The sequence below is a fragment of the Dermacentor silvarum genome, chromosome 2, assembly GCF_013339745.2.
Source record: "Dermacentor silvarum isolate Dsil-2018 chromosome 2, BIME_Dsil_1.4, whole genome shotgun sequence".
Classification (NCBI taxonomy): Eukaryota; Metazoa; Arthropoda; class Arachnida; order Ixodida; family Ixodidae; genus Dermacentor; species Dermacentor silvarum.
In genome coordinates, this window is record NC_051155.1 from 246,044,495 (window position 1) to 246,061,971 (window position 17,477).

The 17,477-nt window shown below is 44.0% G+C and overlaps 3 protein-coding genes across 4 annotated transcripts in view; 2 read left to right on the forward strand and 1 right to left on the reverse strand.

Moving 5' to 3' along the window:
* LOC119443037 (integrator complex subunit 4-like) overlaps positions 1-3,865 on the forward strand; it is a 65,030-nt gene extending 61,165 nt beyond the window's left edge. Inside the window, exon 20 of the mRNA XM_037708163.2 lies at positions 3,655-3,865. Within this exon, the coding sequence (XP_037564091.1) occupies positions 3,655-3,824 (170 nt within the window). The 3' untranslated portion in view covers positions 3,825-3,865. The remainder of the gene's footprint in view (positions 1-3,654) is intronic.
* A 2,005-nt stretch (positions 3,866-5,870) lies between these two features.
* LOC119443038 (putative lipoyltransferase 2, mitochondrial) lies at positions 5,871-7,311 on the reverse strand. Its single transcript, XM_037708165.2, has 2 exons — positions 6,823-7,311; positions 5,871-6,117 (listed from the first exon to the last, which is right to left on the reverse strand). Exons 1-2 carry the CDS (start codon positions 7,286-7,288, stop codon positions 5,891-5,893), a joined length of 693 nt encoding a protein of 230 aa, XP_037564093.2. The 5' UTR covers positions 7,289-7,311; the 3' UTR covers positions 5,871-5,890.
* Positions 7,312-7,632: 321 nt separating this feature from the next.
* LOC119443039 (protein ECT2-like) overlaps positions 7,633-17,477 on the forward strand; it is a 72,980-nt gene continuing 63,135 nt past the window's right edge. The window contains exons 1-4 of one of the 2 annotated variants that reach the window (XM_037708166.2): positions 7,633-7,936; positions 8,136-8,253; positions 8,339-8,427; positions 14,658-14,825. In XM_037708166.2, the coding sequence (XP_037564094.1) occupies positions 8,193-8,253; positions 8,339-8,427; positions 14,658-14,825 (318 nt within the window). In that variant the 5' untranslated portion in view covers positions 7,633-7,936; positions 8,136-8,192. The remainder of the gene's footprint in view (positions 7,937-8,135; positions 8,254-8,338; positions 8,428-14,657; positions 14,826-17,477) is intronic. The other variant, XM_037708167.2, reaches the window with a different exon arrangement.

A 17,477-nucleotide genomic window follows, 5' to 3' on the forward strand; every position in this document is an offset into this window, starting at 1 on the left:
TTGCCTTGTCTTAAAAACAAGTTTGTGTTTTGTGCTGAGCATATAGCGTAGCAACATCATATGGGTGCAGCTGTATTGACCAAACATGTTATTGCTATTATTGTTATTGCCCATCAAAAGTGTGCTGAAGTTAAGCAAGGACTTATCGCAGCGCGAGAAAACGGCGATAACCACCAGGATTACCCGAATGCTGGCGCTCGACCTTCAGCCTTACATCTGTGTCGAAAATAGAGTTTTCAAAGAGCTAATGAACCACATAGAGCCGTTGTACAAGATACCCAGCCGCACGATGTTTTTGAGGACAATCATCCCCGAGTTGTACAAAGACACAGTCACGGCTGTCAAGGAGAGAATGCATGCGGACTTCCAAGAAGGCATAGAGTCGATCCCGTTTTCAAGTGACATGTGAACGTCGACGTCTAACCAAAGTTACATCAGCCTCACCTGCCACTACTTAACCTCCAACTTCGAGATGAGAAGCTTTGCATTGGACAACTGGTGTGTGACCGAGAGCCACACTGCTTGCAACATCCTGGAGCACCTGCAAGCAATGATGGATTACTGGGAGCTGCCACTGCGGAAAGTGCCAGTCTATGTGGTGACGGACAATGCACGAAACTTCGGTGCAGGCCCTTAGGGGCATTTATTGCGTCCCAATGCAGTGTATGGGCCATACGCGGCAACTAGCTATAAAAGATGCCAAGGAAGAAACAGCAGGAGTTCCTGCCATTCTCAAGAAGTGTCGCGCAATTGTTGGCCATTACAAACACAGTGCCCAAGCTGCGGCAAGACTGCAGGATTGCCAGTGACGGATGGAGCTCTCAGTTTTGGAACTTATTCAAGACATGGAAACAAAATTGAACAGTTAGCATGACATGCTCTCGCGTCTTGTGAAGCTGAAAGAAGCTGTCTGTTTAGAGCTTGGACACCTCTGAGACAACTGTGCCCAACCTGACACCGCTGGAGTCAAAAGCAGTGGCTGGGCTCGTCAAAGCTCTTGAACCAATCGCATCGGCAACCAAGGATCTTAGTGGCCAGAAGCATGCAACTTTGTCGTCAGTAGTACCATTTCTCTATGGAACACAAATGGTCCTGAAAGACTGCATTGCAGCTGATGACGACACTTCAGAGTTTGCAAGAAACTTTCTGATAAGCATGAGGGCAAAGTTTCCAGGGCAGGACGAGCAAAAGGAGTATGTGTTGGCAAACGCCTGTGACCCAAAGTTTAAGAACCTCTTTTGTGCTCAAACGTTCCAGGAAACAAGGCTCTTGGAGCTTGCAAGAACTGAGTTGCAGAGCTCTCCAGGAGAAGCATCAAGTGACTGTACTGAAGTGAACATCTACAGCTCACAAGGAGCGCATCAGTAGTATCTGGGACAGCATTGAGAAGCTGGCAGCGTCATCAGAAAGAAGACACTCCTCCAAAACAGCCAACATCGAGGAGTTTCAGCAGTACCTTCGAGAGTCAACTTGCAGTAAGGACCAAGACCCTCTAGCATTCTGGAAAGAAACAGGCAAGCAACACTTCCGAGGGCTGTGCAAGATGGCCATGGAGTACATGGGCATTCCAACGAGTGTACCAAGTGAAAAGTTGTTTTTGACGGCTGGCAACATTGTTACGGCCCAGAGGGACAAGTTGACCCCAGATCACGTACAACAGCTGCTTTTTTTGCATGAGAATTTGTAAATATGCGAGCTTCTGTTAAATAATTTTGTTATTCGATATTTGATTCAGTATTTGGATTGTTTTTCTTGATTCAATTCGGTATTCGATTTGAGACTTACTATTTGGTATTTGCACATCCCTATTTAAAAATCTTAATTCATGATGAACCAATTAGCCTATTCCAAGATTCTTCTACTGCAACATTTGGTTGGTAATTCAGGGAACTCAAACATCAGCTGCAAAAAAATCTCGACTGTGGTGACTAGTAAACCCTTATAGCGTACACCAGGAGTGCAGAGCAGATACGCTTTTGGAGGGAATGTGGCAAGCCAAGCGCTGCATCATAATCCTTCTGTCAGACTGCTGGTGCAAGTAAGTGTCACTGTCCGAAAACTCCAAGCACTAATGTCAACATGGATGTAGGTTGGACCACCATGGGTACGTCATGCAATAACTTCCATGGAGGACAGCTCCAAATAAGTTATGAACCGAAAGAAAAAGTGTTGTGCAGCACACATATATTAATGCTTGTGTTCACCACATCGATTTCCAGTTGCTCATCCAGGTTTTTAATTTTAAATAATGTCCTTTGCGTGGCTACTCATACTGCCGCTGCTATCACTATCTCATAATTGTTTCATCTGCTTATTGAGCCTGTTTGCAATACTGGACTGCTACTTCTTTTTTAACTTTGCCGTGACATCAGCTTCAACATTAATATAGTCTTATGTTTGAAAACAATGGGCATGTTTACGTTTGCATATATATATTTTTTCAGTCTCGTTCATCATGAGAAAAGTGAAGGATTTGATTTTGAATAGCAAAGAAAAAATGCTACTTCTACTCGTTTTGCACTTCCTTACCAAAAATCAAGCAATACACAAAGCAAAAAGAAAATTAAGTGCCCGTGCTGTGGTGTGCTAACAAGGCAAGAAGTTGTGCTCAACTCGCGCCGGAAACAGGGTGCCTTTTTCACCATCTTTGTTTTGCATGCACACATGGACACACGAAGATCCATTATATTATTGAAGTGTAGACAGGCAAAATGCATGTTTTATTGCAGCAGTGTTATGCTTGTAATGCATCAATTCCGCCAAGGCCGAGCCACCAGTGACAACCTACAACTAAGATGCAGCTGCTAATGTTGCTCACATCGCCACATAACTTCACGCTTCAGTGTATTGGTGTTTTGTTTCCTCATGGCCCTCATCTTCTGTGCTGTGCCTATTTGATGCTTTGTGTGTTTAGCTATATTGTGTGTGGCATGTGAAAAAAAAAAAAAATGTTGTGACTGGCAGGATCAGTGCAGTTATCATCCACCAAAATGAACCAGGGCCATGTGAACCAGGGTCAATGACAACTTTTGATGCACACTGAATAGAGTTGACAAGAGTTGTGTGTAGTTGCACCTTCTTGTCCACACTGTTTTCAAATTGGCTAGGGTTTTGAAAGGTTGGACGGCAGCAACATTGCAGTGTCAGCCAAAGCCTATCAGTGCAGTAAGGCGTCACATTTTCTAATGCCTAAGAGAAAGAATGGTCAGATCAGATATGATAGGGACAGAAGAACTGTCAGAAGTGATAGTAAATGGTCCCATGACCAACAAAACAGTTAAACATATGTACCGTCATGACTAGGAAGCACAAACTGTAACAGGCCATGAAAAGAGCAACCAAAGACAACTGCTGAATATTTAGCTGCCTGCCATGAATACGGACCAGTTTCCTGCATTAGTTGGTACTTTCATGTCAAAAGCCACAGTTATTTTTACGTATACAGTCTTCTGTTGCATTACCACACCTCTTGCAATATGCGGATAAACAACTAGACCTCTTTTTACTCTTTAGACATTTGTAGTGCTGCTAACACTGCATAAGGCCTACTGCACAATTGTAAAGCTGTCACTGATGGAGTGGCCTTGCAAGTGACAGTATACATACATGTAGCATAGTCCATATCCAGGACTGAAATGGCATGTCTCTTTGCAGAGGCGCTGCATGTCGAGATGGGTCTGGTGCTCGACTTTGCAGACACCGAGGTCCACAGCAAGGGGGCCCAACGGTCAGGTCTCGGGCTTCGCTCTGAGGACCACACCATTGAGCTGTGCAAGCCTGTGCGTGTGTATATTGCACCCAAGCCTATCAAGAGGGGACTGTGACTCACTGTACAGATTGTAGATAAAGAATCTTCTTATGTAAATCACTGCTTGACTTTTTCCACAGCTCTTCATTGTTGTGGAAGAGAACATGCATTGCAATGGTGCCACCAGGTGTGTGTAGCTTGGTTCGTCTGTAGTAAAGTTGAATTCTGCACTGGCACTACCTTGTTCCATCACATGTTTAGTCTTGTTACTTCCAAAGTTACTTGCAGAATTTGTTTGCTTCTCGCAGGTAGCCCTGACGGAAGCATTCACTTAGAACACCAACCTAGAACTTATTGCTATCGTTGCTGAGCACTGACTGCATAGCCATTACGATCAAGGATTACATTTTACAGATTCAGCTATTTGTGAAAGCATGTATGAAAGCAATGCACATTGTAATTTTCATTCGAATTAGCCACACTTTTAGATTCTTTGGTTGAAATTATTTCTTGTCGTACAGTAGACTTCCGTTAATTCGATTTTTCGGTCAATTCGATTCTGACCGAAGGTCCCGTCCAGTGCCGGTGGACATACATTTCTATGGGCCCAGACCTCTGTTATTTCGATCTCAAAATTGTCCTTTGTCGGATAATTTGAACTTGACTGGTCCACTACGCCGTAATACAGCTGTTATGCAGTGAAGCATTCTAAGAATGGAAAGGGGCCACTGTAACGGGACAAAGAATGCATTTTTTTTTATTTATATGTGCGCGCACGCATCATGCACCAAGAAGCGGAGAAAAACTATCTGTGTTTAGGGAAAGCTAGCGAAAAGGAAGGCGGTAAGACGAAAAAGCTCAGAGAGTCGAGGGGAGGCTTAAAGCCAGCGAAAGAGCAGGGGCTTATCTAAATCTCTGAAGGCGTGCCAGTAAACTTATTAGGCGTCTCGTTGCTCGTACTGTGACTGGAAATGGCGCATGTGCGTGTGTAAATTGAGGAACACGTGCTGTCCCGTCTGCAACGGTGGCACCTTTCCTCGTTTGCTATGCTTCACCGCATAACACAGCTGTATTGTGGCGAAACTTCAAAGGCAAGCACTGCCAAGTAAACGGCGTGTTTAGGCGTTTTTTCTGCCATTTGTTTTCTTTGACCAGTTTCGTTGGTCCCGTCAGAATTTAATTAACGGAAGTCGACAGTAATTCATTTTTGGACAAGCTCTTCATTGAGTTTGTCCCGAAAGGGTTATCTGCTTGTTCATTTGAATACCTTCACTCATGGGCCCATAGGGCAATTGACACACGAAATTTGTCTGGTCACTGCATTGCATCTCATTCACAATTGTACTTCTCTCTTGAAAGCGCACTGCAAATGTTTTTTTCATATTCAAGTTGTACAAAAAAATGTTGCCGTCTCATACTATGGAATAACATTCCTATTGTAGAGCAACATATGCCGCAGCGTACAAAGGCATAACAAACACAACACTTCCATACAAAGATAGTGTCCGTGCGATTCGGAAGGCCTTGACATCAAAATGGCAACACAAATGGAACCATTGTGCAAACAACAAGCTACATCATGCAAAACCCGTACTTGGCGAGTGAGAGTCATGTAATCACCAGGAACGCCTCTTTGAAATAGTTTTATGCCGACTACGGATTGGGCAAACGCACCTCACACACAATCTTTTACTTACAAAAGAAGACCCACCAACATGCGAGAAGTGGCAAGAACACTTATGCATATATTACTGACATGCACACATTGAAATACACAAACTTTTGCACAATTTATACTTTAATTTTAGATGATCCACTAGTTCCATTACTTGACGTGCGTAAATTTCTAGACGACACCGGCTTTTTACACAAAATATAGATAAACACAACCTTTGTTGTTTTTAAATTGGATTTTATATAACATCTTGTGTATGGCACAGCATAGCCTTAGCCGCTTTTGCGCCACTAAACCACATTTAACTGACTAGCAACATATGCTGGGATGACCTGTTCTCTTGGCCAGTTGTCAACTCTGCCTGGATGGGTGTGCTGTGAAATGGAACAGTGTGCACAACCTGCTTGGTGCAGGATGCACAATTCAGTCAACGTTATGCTAGGCACATTGTGAGAGGAAATAAGTCATTAACCATTTATTTCTCCAATAGCAGTGCATTTAAATTGCTGCTCGAAGGCAGCCACAAGAACGGGATAGGCCTCGTGGATCGTGACAAGTCGCCCAAGTTCCCGACTCAGCGATGTCACTCCCTTGTCTGCAATGCCACAAGGCACAATGTGATCAAACCAGCCAAGGTCTGGGTTGCAGTTGATAGCAATGCCATGTGTTGTGATGTACCTGCTGCCATGGACACCTGAAAGGAACATCGTGAAAGGTATCCCAAGGGCTCAGTGCATGCAAGCTGGCAAACTAAGTAAAGTACAAAGAGTAAATATAAATGCATTTCTGGTGATCTGGCCTCATTCTAAGCAGCAGCATATCCTAGTTTCACAGTTGAAAGCTTGGGTTGCTGTAATGCCACTGGCATCGGGCTATTGGCGGTATTGCGTGTTCCTGCAAGCTAATTTAACACCTAGATTCTTTTTATACGGCCTGAATTTCGTGTCAGCTCCCAACCTAACAGCATGCGCGGGACTAGGCTGATGGAACAGATTTCCAGTAGCCTATGGTAAGCTCCACACAAAGGGCGCGTTCTTTTTGTCAGGTATACATCTTGCAAACAAGTGACCGTGAGCGCCACTCGCGGAAAACAGCTGGCACAATACAGGTTTTCGTAGCGCTTCTAAACTTCGCATAGCGACACATTTAATCTAATTTGGCATGTGAACGGCTGTTTGCAGATGCCGACTAGATGAAATCTGGCCCGACACTCAGCTGTATTTAAAATAGCCTTTCATTTGAAACGTGCAAAGGGCAGATGTGGACCATTTTCCAGATGATTTTCATGTCTCCCTCATGAATCATTTTCTCTCTTCACAAAGCTAAAAAGAGTACATCGGTGGCCAGGACGTGAAGTTCTGTTGCACTGAGCAAAACTGTGCTAATAAAATTTATTTACCTATAGCCGCAATTTTATTGTCTCCGATCCAAACGCCCGTGTTCTCTGTCGTCTTTGCATCAAGCTGGAAACGTGCACAGAAATTGATTATCATCCTTTCGAGGCTGTGAACATACGACCGCATGCTCTTGTCTTTGAAGAACGAGCCGAGGTAGAGGACAGGATAGGCAACAAGCTGACCTGGCCCGTGAAACGTCACCAGACCGCCACGATTTGTTCGCACAAAGTCTGCTCGCAATTTTTTCAGTCTTTCTTCAACATCAGTCGAGTACTGCTTTGATCGGATTCCGACGGTGTACACTGGGTCGTGCTCGACAACAAGAACTGTGTTTCTCGTCACCGTGCCGTGACTATTACTGGCAACTTCTTCCAGTAAAGTACGCGCCACTTCGCGCTGTATCTCATAAGCTTGAGCGAAGGCCATGCGGCCAAGATTTTTAAACTTGACGAAAGGCTGTGAAGTCATGCTTTGATTCGAGGTTGCCGCAATGTTACCTCTCATCTTGACCAGGCTTGTGGATGTTGAACGGTAGTGAAGTCGGTGTGGCAGCCATCAAGTAATGCGTGGCCCCGATGACGTAAATCTATTTTTAACGCGAACTGTGAGCATAAATATAGCTTTCGAGACTAGTTTTTGCAGTAGGTGGTGTACAAATTTACACTTCTTAAAATGACCTTTTTTTGAATTTTTAAAATACAAATCTTAAAGGCTATGCTTTTGCTGGTTGAATGCGACGGAAGCGATTTTGGGAGCGGAAACACGTCATAACCGTCGGATTTTGGACACTACCGATCACTGTGCCATCGATGCCTTTCTGAAAGGGAGCCGTCAGAGGTGCAGTGTACTTTGGACATCATTAATCAGAAATGCGCAAAGTGTTTAGTGCTTCAGGTTCAGGTTACTCCTACTATCAGTGTGCACGCACCCAGTGATATTGCCATACTTTCCTACACGCTGCCTGGGGCAACGTTTATAAAACGTTGGCCGGGAGTGCGTGTGAAGCGAAGCCTGGCAAAGCGTCCGGCAGAGGACGCATAGGCTGCATTTAACTCCATTTAACTGTACCCCTCCCGCCGCGTTTGAACGGATCCAGCAATAGTTCTGAAAAGTCGGGTGAGTAAATAAATGTAATTTACCTCACAGTTGAATACTTTTCTGTTTTTGCTTTAGCTGTAGCACCTTGCTAAGCTGCGTGTTCCAAGATGCAGTTGCAGCTATGTTTGATACTAGCTCTTCCCCGTTTGCGATCCATTTTAGAAACGCATAAACTGACATTTTTGGTTGTTTGATTGCTTGTTTTTGCACTTTTCAGTGTGCAAGCAATGTTTTAGGCCTGCCCAGCAGCGAAAAAAGCCTTTCTGCCGCCACAATGGCCAACGAAAGCTCTATTGTGGGCGGCTCCTTTGCGTCGAACGGTTTCAATGCCAACGGTGAGCCCAGAAACAGTGTCGGGTGCGACGACTGTTCCGCACTTGGATCCTCGCCGCTCATTCTCTGCCATTTCTTTTCATTCAGAGACATTGAGCTGTCGAGGATACACCAAACAGAGGATATGTCTTGTGGGTTCACTCAAGGATAACGAAAAAGTCGTGCAAGCCGCGAAGGTAATTTGGATTTAGAGTTTCATTTCTATCAGTCTTGTGTGCCAATGCTCACGCTGCTAAACTGAATTTTTGTAAACGCTTTCAACAACGTGATGTAGTTTCTCTGCTTACGCTAATTATGGATAACTGTACAGGCTGTTTCCAGTGGATACTGTCCGGATCCAGAACTTCTTGACAAATTACGCTGCGCGAAAGATCTCGCAGCCGCTGTTGTCAGTCACTCCGCTGGTGACAGAAGACCAGCAATTCTACGCGCCATGTAAAAAGTAGTGGTCATGGACACTACATCGAAGTGGCCAAGCCCGGTTGTGGCCGCGAAAAGAAGTGAAGCCCGTTTCACATGGTGCGAATTTGACTGCGTTTTCGCACTTGCGAATTCGCAGATGCGGCAAATGGGCCGTCCGACCCTTCATGAGTGCTATTTTTCGATGTTCGGAGTGCTGAACTTCTCTGCGAAAACGCACATGCGGCAAGTCGCAATCGCAATGTGGATCGTAGACGCGTCATTGTGGCCTGCCGGCTTAATTTTTGGTTTGATAAAGTAACGCAGTCGAACCCAAACAACTGTCATGAAAAGAGTTGCTAAGTTGTTTTACTTTGTTTTCACCGGAGCAAACTGACGCCAAGAATAATTCAGTCCTCCGCTAGGTGCTCGTAAATGTGAAAATCGCAGCTGCCGCGCTCGGTACATGTGAAACAGCGATGCGAAGTTCGCATTTGCGGAAATCTTAGCTGCGAAAAACGCAGTGCAATATCGTACCATGTGAATCGGGCTTTAGACGACATGTTTTTGCAGAATAATGCCACTTATTGCTTGAATTTTATCCGTCGATACTTTTCGTAAACAGGGGCTTCACTCCCAGCCATCAAGTGAGACCGCTAACAACCGAATCTTGTGGCAAAGTTGGCGACGAAAGTTGGCAATATTTCTGATATTATCTAATAAATCATATCAAACCACTGATGCTTAGCATTGCTATCTACTTATGTGAGACTTTTTAATGCGAAGCATTCGTGTTAAATGTAGACCAGTATTTTTTTTTTGGGTATCTGATCTTCCTCATGGGCAGATCCTGAAGGCAGTGCACCCTAACTGCGTCACCAACATTCACTTAGGTCTACATTTGACCTAAGAGTGCACAGTTATCAGACGCCCAGATGTTGCTCAATGTGACCTTCAGACCCGGTAGAGCGCTGATGAAACAATGTACAATCATTTATCGCTTGACACAACCGCTCCCGGATTCTAGGCATAGCATAGCTGGGTTCTTCCACAAGTGCGCATAAACGTCAGCAATGACACACAATACCTGGGAATTGGGGACATACGGGACGAGTTTCCAAAACTTCCACCATGGCGGGGCGGCCGCACACCCTACAATAACTGAATGGGGAACAAAAGAAAAAAAAAATCAATCTTACGAACAAAATAACGTGTCAAAAATGACTCGTGGTTATACATGCTAGAGACCCACTGCAACATTCTGGTGAAATTCCAGTATCGTGCCACAAAACACATGCATTCTTAAGAAACTTCAATATTATACAACACAGCTTAAGAGTCTCATAGGTTGTTTTGTAAAATATTCAAATGTCCTGGTAACCTACATACTTTGTGGCAGGCTACTGAAATTTCGCCACAATGTTGCAGTGTCTTTCTTGGCCCTACGTTGGGCACCAATGTAGTCTCGGGGCCATGGCTTCTGAGCCAGACGGCCGGCTGAGGCTTTCATAGACTGCCACAAGCAGCAAAGCATAGAGCACCACCTTTACTTGGCCACGTCCAAGTACCAACTGCTGCAGCTACTATCCAACTCCCCGGAGCTGGCATCGTGATGGTGATGACCATGGTTGATGGCTGTGCCCCACACATGTAAAACCATGAGTAATTTTCAATGACTAATTTTGTCCATAAGATATGATTTTTTTTCTTCAGATTGCCATTCAGTTACGGCGGAGCGTGCAGCTGCCAAAAGATGGTGCAACGTGTAGATGTCCCGAAATCCTAGTGATCGTTCGGCTTGCTTTGCCATAAGCGGTGAATCCACCAGTGAAACCACCAGTGACGTCTCCAGAGAAGACACTGTCGAAACCACAATTAGTGAACCGATGGACATTAAATAATTTTGTCGTTATGTACATATGCATAATTGTACAAATTCTTAACAATGTAAAATGTACATAATCATCTCTAACTATGTGATATCATGAACATTTGTGTATTTTCAGAAGATTGCCGTCGTTTGTACGCGCCCTTCCATTGCCAAACAACAATGCTATGCATTATGTAGTGCTGAGCTGGAGTTGTGGCTGCCATAGTTTTGTCTGATATCTGATCCTAGCAGAAGGCAGACCAGCAAAGCCATATTGCTGAAGCTGTGCTCTATCAACCACTGGCAAATCCAGACGATGGAAGCCCTTTCTTTACAGATTGTTTTTCTTTTGGCTTTATTTTCTCATTTCTACTGTACTTTTTATCTGCTTGTTGCTTGAGTACATGCTGGAATAGTAATGGCATACCTGCCAACTTTTACGATTTTATCGTAAACTGCCAGATTTCTTGAGTTTGTTTATGATACACCAATAATTTAAATATTTTTCATTTGTGTCCTATTTATGGCTGAACTGATGCAAATATATAGTCGTCTAGCGATTTTTCAGAGCCTTAATTTTTGGATCCGCTCAATCATTGTGGCCTTCCGGCATCAGCGCCACCACTAAAATGGCATGTGAAATTTTGGCCGCCATTACATAGATATTTCCTAAATAAACATCATGGACACGTGCATATTTCTTTGAAGCGAATAATTTTTTGTTGCGAATATAGAAAAGGATGTCCACAGAACAAAGAAATAAGTTTTTGAAAAAATAGTGTCTTGACTAATGAAACAACTATAAGTATTTTTCATAAAATTGTAGTATTTCTTGCCTTCGGGTGTATTTTTTACGCTTTAGAGTTGGCAGCGGTGCTCAGTCAGGGAGGTCCCAGGAAGGCCTGCCCCCCCCCCCCCCCCCCCCCCCGTCTCCATTTTTTAAGGAGGGGGCTTGGCCCCCCCTCAGCAGGTCAACTGTATCACTGTGGCACCCATTCGACAAGTGCTGGAGGTGATTTTATTACCAGTAGTGCCTTGTGCAGGGCAATGCTAGCTCTCCAAGTTTTCTATTAATCAGTTGGTGTGGCATCAGGGGGAAAACAGGTATTGTCGTACTTGTTTATGCACTTCCCCGAAGCACTGCGCATGATGTTCACCACCCTTGTTTGACTAAGATTCTTGCCACAGCATACTGTTTTATGAGCCACCTGAACGTGGAGCTACCTGCTCGTAAATTAGTGAAGGTTCACCTTTGTTTCATTAGGTTACTAGTTAATTTTCATTCGTTTAGTTGTGCATTATGAGTGCTGTGTTATACCAAAGACACATGCATTTTGTCCACTTTTGTAGGTAAGTAGGTGTGAAACCATAAAATATATTGGTGTAGTACTTGAGGTTGTCAATGCAGCAAGGCAAGTAATGTTCTGTGTTCCAGCTAGACTTCCTTTACATTCACATATCTTCAACCCTTTACCTCCCTAGTTAATTTTGAAAAAACGTTTCAAGTAAGATGCATTCATTGAGTAAGATATGTTTCCTGTGCGTGCGACACCATGATTGGTAACTTCTTTTGTAAGCGAATGTTTACTGGAATTTATATGACGGACCCGCTGTGGTTGCTCAGTGGTTATGGTGTTGGGCTGCTGAGCATGAGGTCGCGGGATCGAATCCTGGCCACGGTGGCCGCATTTCGATGGGGGCGAAATGCAGAAAACACCCGTGTACTTAGATTCAGGTGCACGTTAAAGATCCCCAAGTGGTCCAAATTAATCCGTAGTCCCCCACTAGGCGTGCCTCATAATCATATGGTAGTTTTGGCTTGTAAAATTCCATAAATAAATTGGAATTTGGAATTGAAAATTGGAATAGAACTGCTAACCTCACTTCTTATAGCTCTTTGGTAATTTGCTATTGCGATCAATGCTTCGATTTTTGTGCAACACTGCAATTTTTTCTCTATGTGCTTTTTGTCTTTCTTTCCTCCTCTACTGCGGCAATCCATTGATCCTGTACTTCACTTTATATGGGCAATATATCACGACAATTGGCAGTGCAACGCTCGCATAATGCGGAGGTTGTAGGTTCGGACCTATTGGCAGCATGTTATCTTTTCATCCACATTTCATTTCCCATTCTTCGTTCCTTTCTAGATTTCAATTTCAACCACAGCAGCTGATTTCATCTACACTTTCCTTGGCTACATTGTCTGTTGGCTTTTATGGTCGTGATTAACAAGATTCAAGCCCCTTGATTTTCCTTCATCTCGTGCACACACACACACACATATATATATATATATATATATATATATATATATACACACACACACACACACACAGTGTCCCAGCTAAAAGTAGCCAGTGTTTTAAGGATGACGGAGTGTGCTAGGACAATCAAACCAACCCAATGGAGCTCAGGATCGTGTGTCGTAGTCTGCAGTATTTTTTTTTTTTTTTTTCGATTCGCAAAGTCAATTAATTAGTATACACTGATTGCCTAACTTTTGAAATATTGGCTTCACCAAGCAAGTGCCAATACGAAAGCTGTAGATCACATAAAAATGGCCTTCAGGTTCGAATTAAATTTGGCAATGAAAAAAATTATCTTGACATCATTTTCGGGTCTTCATGCTTCAATAAAAGAGCCATTAAAAGATGATTACATAAATTTTATTTTTTCATTGTTCCCCGTGGTGTCCGCATTTGTGGACAAGGGCGCCTTAACCCGGAAAAAATGATGCACTGTTTGCTTAGCTACGTAAGTGGGGCAAAACATTTTTCCTGTGATTCTTCCTTGATTTTCTAAACATTTGCAATCTAGTTTGTGTGGTAAACATGAAAGCAATGATTCTGAGCCGACAGGCACAAGAACACATGATATTTTCGGCAGAAAATTCGTTTCTTCACTGCGCATCTCTCACGGCGGCAATGCTGTGCATTTGGTGTGTGCACGTGCCAGCGATTGATACCTGTCATACCTAATGGCACCGGTTGGAAGTGACTGCGGTGTCGCCTTCTTGACAATGGGTTTAGAGCTGTCATTGCTTGGCCTACCGCGCTTTTTTTGGAGCATTTATGTTGCAACTGATCAGGTTAGTTGCATTGTCTGCTTGGAACGCCATCATGTACATTTGACCAGATAAACCATCAACCTATTGACTACATTGTAAGATTTTTCATTTAATTTAATGAACAAATATTTTGATGTGAAACCGTCAAATGGCTCATTGAGCAAAAAAGGCCGTGTCCAGCATCTGTAGCATCGAAACGGCACTTAAACTCCCATTGGCTGCGATGCCACGTCACGAGTGTGCGCTTCGACGGTGTTCCCCTTGGCTGCTATGCCACGGCACGAATCCGCCTCGATGGAGCAGAGTGGTCAAAAGGGAACACCTGCTGCCACTGTAGTGCTCCGGGTGTTGCTTGAGGGTAGAGAGCATCGCAGCGTCAGTGGCATGCGGCATCGGCACAGCAGGCTGCTGCTGGCTAGGGCAGCACGTACCGCTATGGTACATTACTCACAGCGGAAAACTCGAAGGACCGCTCAACGGGGGGGTATTCAATAAGGCATAAGTGCTTTCGCATTCACAACACATCAGAAGTGCTTAGTGTCCGCAGCTTTTTTTTTTTTTTTTTTCAAATGCCTTATAATATGTAAAGAATTGAGTATCACAGCTCTTTGCTCCTTTCTTCGTTGTCATTGACTCGATGTAAAAAAAAAAAATGCTTGCCGCTGAGTACTTGCTTGTTGTGAATATTATCGCACACTAATAATTCAGCAGATTATTGTGGCAGTAGGGGTTGAAGTGCTTGCAGGTTTGTCTAGATGGCTAAAATACAATGCATTTATGGTGAGCAGCACAGCCATTCTTCTTCACAGTAAACCAGGCCTGATGTCTGTCTTGTCTTCAACATATAGATAAGAGCAACATTGTTTTATTGCAGCTGTACTAACTGTATTCAGCTCCAATGCAGAAGAGTACTACAGTTGTATGTTCTAATTTATCCATGTGTTTGTCCATCTCAGTTCTTTCCTCTTGTGGAAGTCATGTATTGCTTAGTGACAAGCTGTTGTGTCATAGGGCGTGGAGGGCACTATATTCCGTATGACAATGTGTTGCTGTGTGTGTATTTACAGTGCCAGGGTCTGCCGGTGGTGCATAGCGAGTCGGGAGCAGAATACGCTGGTGATCGAGGCACAGTCTTTGTTGTCGAGCGCTTCGAGGGGCCCCTGTTTGAGCAGTTGAAGCAGCGCTCCCTGGTGCTTAGCTCTCTCCTAATTGTCCAGTGTGCTGAAAGAAGCATGGTAAGTGTGTTGTCGGCTAACTGTTCTGTTTTAACATGTGTTTGGGTTTGTTCTTTCCCACAACTCACTAGTATGATTCTCCAGTCGTGTGATGGCTTTTGTTCTTGGTCATGTTTATGCCTTTCTTTTTTTATGTGGAAATTTTATTTCCTCATGCCTTTCATGTGTCCTCACTTTGTGGCTATCAGGTTTAAGTGCATATCTGTCATTAAAAGTGTAAATCACTCAAAAAAAGTTGTAACGTGGTGTGTTGTTTGTACGGTGGTACTCAACTGTCAGCCCCCACTTCTTTTTTCCCTTTGTATCAGTCAGGTTTGGGCATCTTCTAAAACATACTAAGCACATTGGGCTTCTGTTTAAAGGGGCCCTAAAACACTTTTTTAACATATTAAGGAAATGTTACCAATCTGTACAAGAGGCTCCTGTGAACATGTGTGCCAAGTACTATTGCACTGCATGCAGCAGGGAATTTACAATCTCGTGTCGAGAACACCAAAAAATCGCTTGCTCTCGCTTTCGCTGTGCAGTCACGCAGCGTCATTGCTAAAAGCAGCTGTCCATATGATAGCCCAGCTTCAATAGTCTACCCTGGTGAGGGGAGCTGCTACTTAGTTTCTCTTTGCAAGCATGAGCGGTGACCATTATGACTGCTTAAACCTTTGCTGTGGTATTTATTGTGTGTGGCTGGAGATACCATATCCAATACTTGGGCCTGGAATTTGGGAAATGACCATTGTTCCTGCACGAGCTGTTTGTAATGAAACAGGAAAATTACAAATTGTTTGTGACACAGTAGCACAGCTGTGTTCAGTTGTTTGTGCACATCACTGTGAAGGTTTTCTGGAAACTTGGCTTCAGAGCATGTTAAAATGCTGGAAAAAATTCAGAGAAAAGAGGTTCATTGCAATAGAAGCTTTGATCAAGAAGTGGCCAGCTCAGTGATGTGTTCATTTTGGCTGCTTATTTTCCGAGACTTGGTGAAATATAATTCAAACCTTGTGCTTTGCTTGCTCAAACAAATTTGGTTTACAGTGCATAATCTTTAACTTCTAACTGAGGAGCATATCCTCGGACTTTTGACTACAACATAGAAAGCATGTCTAGATATACAGAGCTCTTTCAGTATATACACTACTTTCTTATGCTTAAGTATTTGCTGCCTACTAGGAGTAATAAACATCGTGTTTATCTTCTGCTATTCGCTATAGGTGATGATGAACCGAATGCTTTTGATGGAAAACATCAATCCAGTGGAATTTGGTTGATACAATCTTCACAGGAACCGGAAAATAAAGCGTATCACCTGAAAATCGTATTGTCCAATGTATTATCCTACGAAATTGTATTATCGGGAAAAGAAAAAGAAACATATTATCCCAAAAAACTTATTATGCAGAATTGTATCAATGAGATTCCACTGTATTGCAGTAGGTACACAAGATAAAGCAGCCCAGGCCCCTTCTTTAATTGTGTTATTGTCATTGTGTTAATTGTTAATTTTGTTAGTAGGTTCATGAAAGGTGTGGTTACAGCAATTATTGCGGGTCACCCGGGCCTCATTCTTTTCTTTTGAGTGCAATGGTTTCTGCTGGTCTGCTGGGAGTTGTGACGAAGTCACTGGCCTTACGTTTTTCATCTGCGCCACCAATGTTGATGGCAGCGTCACAGGTTGTCTTTTTATTGACACTCCAAGCGGATTTCTGCCGTCGGCGTCTCCATCACCGTAAGGTTCCGTATAAAGTCCAGCGGCAATAAAATCGACGCCACGCGCCGTATGCTGTATGTGCGAGTGAAAGCACTCGCGCTTTCACGGGGAGCAAACGCACGGTGGAGAGCAAACACGACTTCTTCCGTCGCGCGAAAGGCCGTGGGGGGACGGGACGGGAGCGGAGGCGACGTTTAGCTGCGCCACCAAATGTGTATCTTGTGACCGGGCGCAAGGGGAACTGGCAACTCAATCACTCAGGCGAAAAGAGGAAAGCGGGAAGGGCAGCGCGGGAGGGAGGGGTTGCGGCTTCTGCTCTGCGAGCAACTGCATACTTGTACTTTGTGCGGCGCCGGTCGGCCGCACGCAGCATATCTTGCAAGCGATCTGCAACATGACTCCTACCTTTGTATGCGCTGTGCTTTCGCCGCTCAGTTTCCGTTGAAGCGATAGACCGCACGAACCTTCGCTCGCTACTGCTGGCGTGCTTGCTCACACCAGCGTTTTGACAGCGATTGTCTGCGGATTGAGTGTGATCTATTCATGTTTGCTTGTGTGCACTCACACCATGCTCGCTAATTCAGTTAGTAAGCGAATGTGTCCAACTTTATACAGGCGATAAAACTACTATCCTTACTCCGTATGGCTCGCTACTAATTTGCCATCGCAATTGATGCTTCGCCTTTCGGGCGAAACTGCGTCTTTTTTTATGAAAATACGATAGAACTTTGGCCATCAGTTGGATTAATCTGCTGGCTCAGCCATGCTGTGCTTGTAGCACATCACACTTGTTCTTTTAAAGCAAAGCTTTCTTTGCCTCTTCCTTCGACTTTTCCACTGCTGCTGCTGTTGCTGTCTGGCACAGCAGGTCAGGGGTTGGTTCATAGCGTGTGTATACATGGCAGGAGCGCAACAGAGAAAAACTTGTTCGGACCTTTCCACCGAGT

Coding starts and splice junctions, on each gene's coding strand:
- LOC119443038 (XM_037708165.2), bottom strand. CDS start 7,288: ATGACTTCACAGCCTTTCGTCAAGTTTAAAAATCTTGGCCGCATGGCC. Junction 6,118..6,822: donor CAATAAAATTGCGGCTATAG/GTAAATAAATTT, acceptor TGTTCCTTTCAG/GTGTCCATGGCAGCAGGTAC.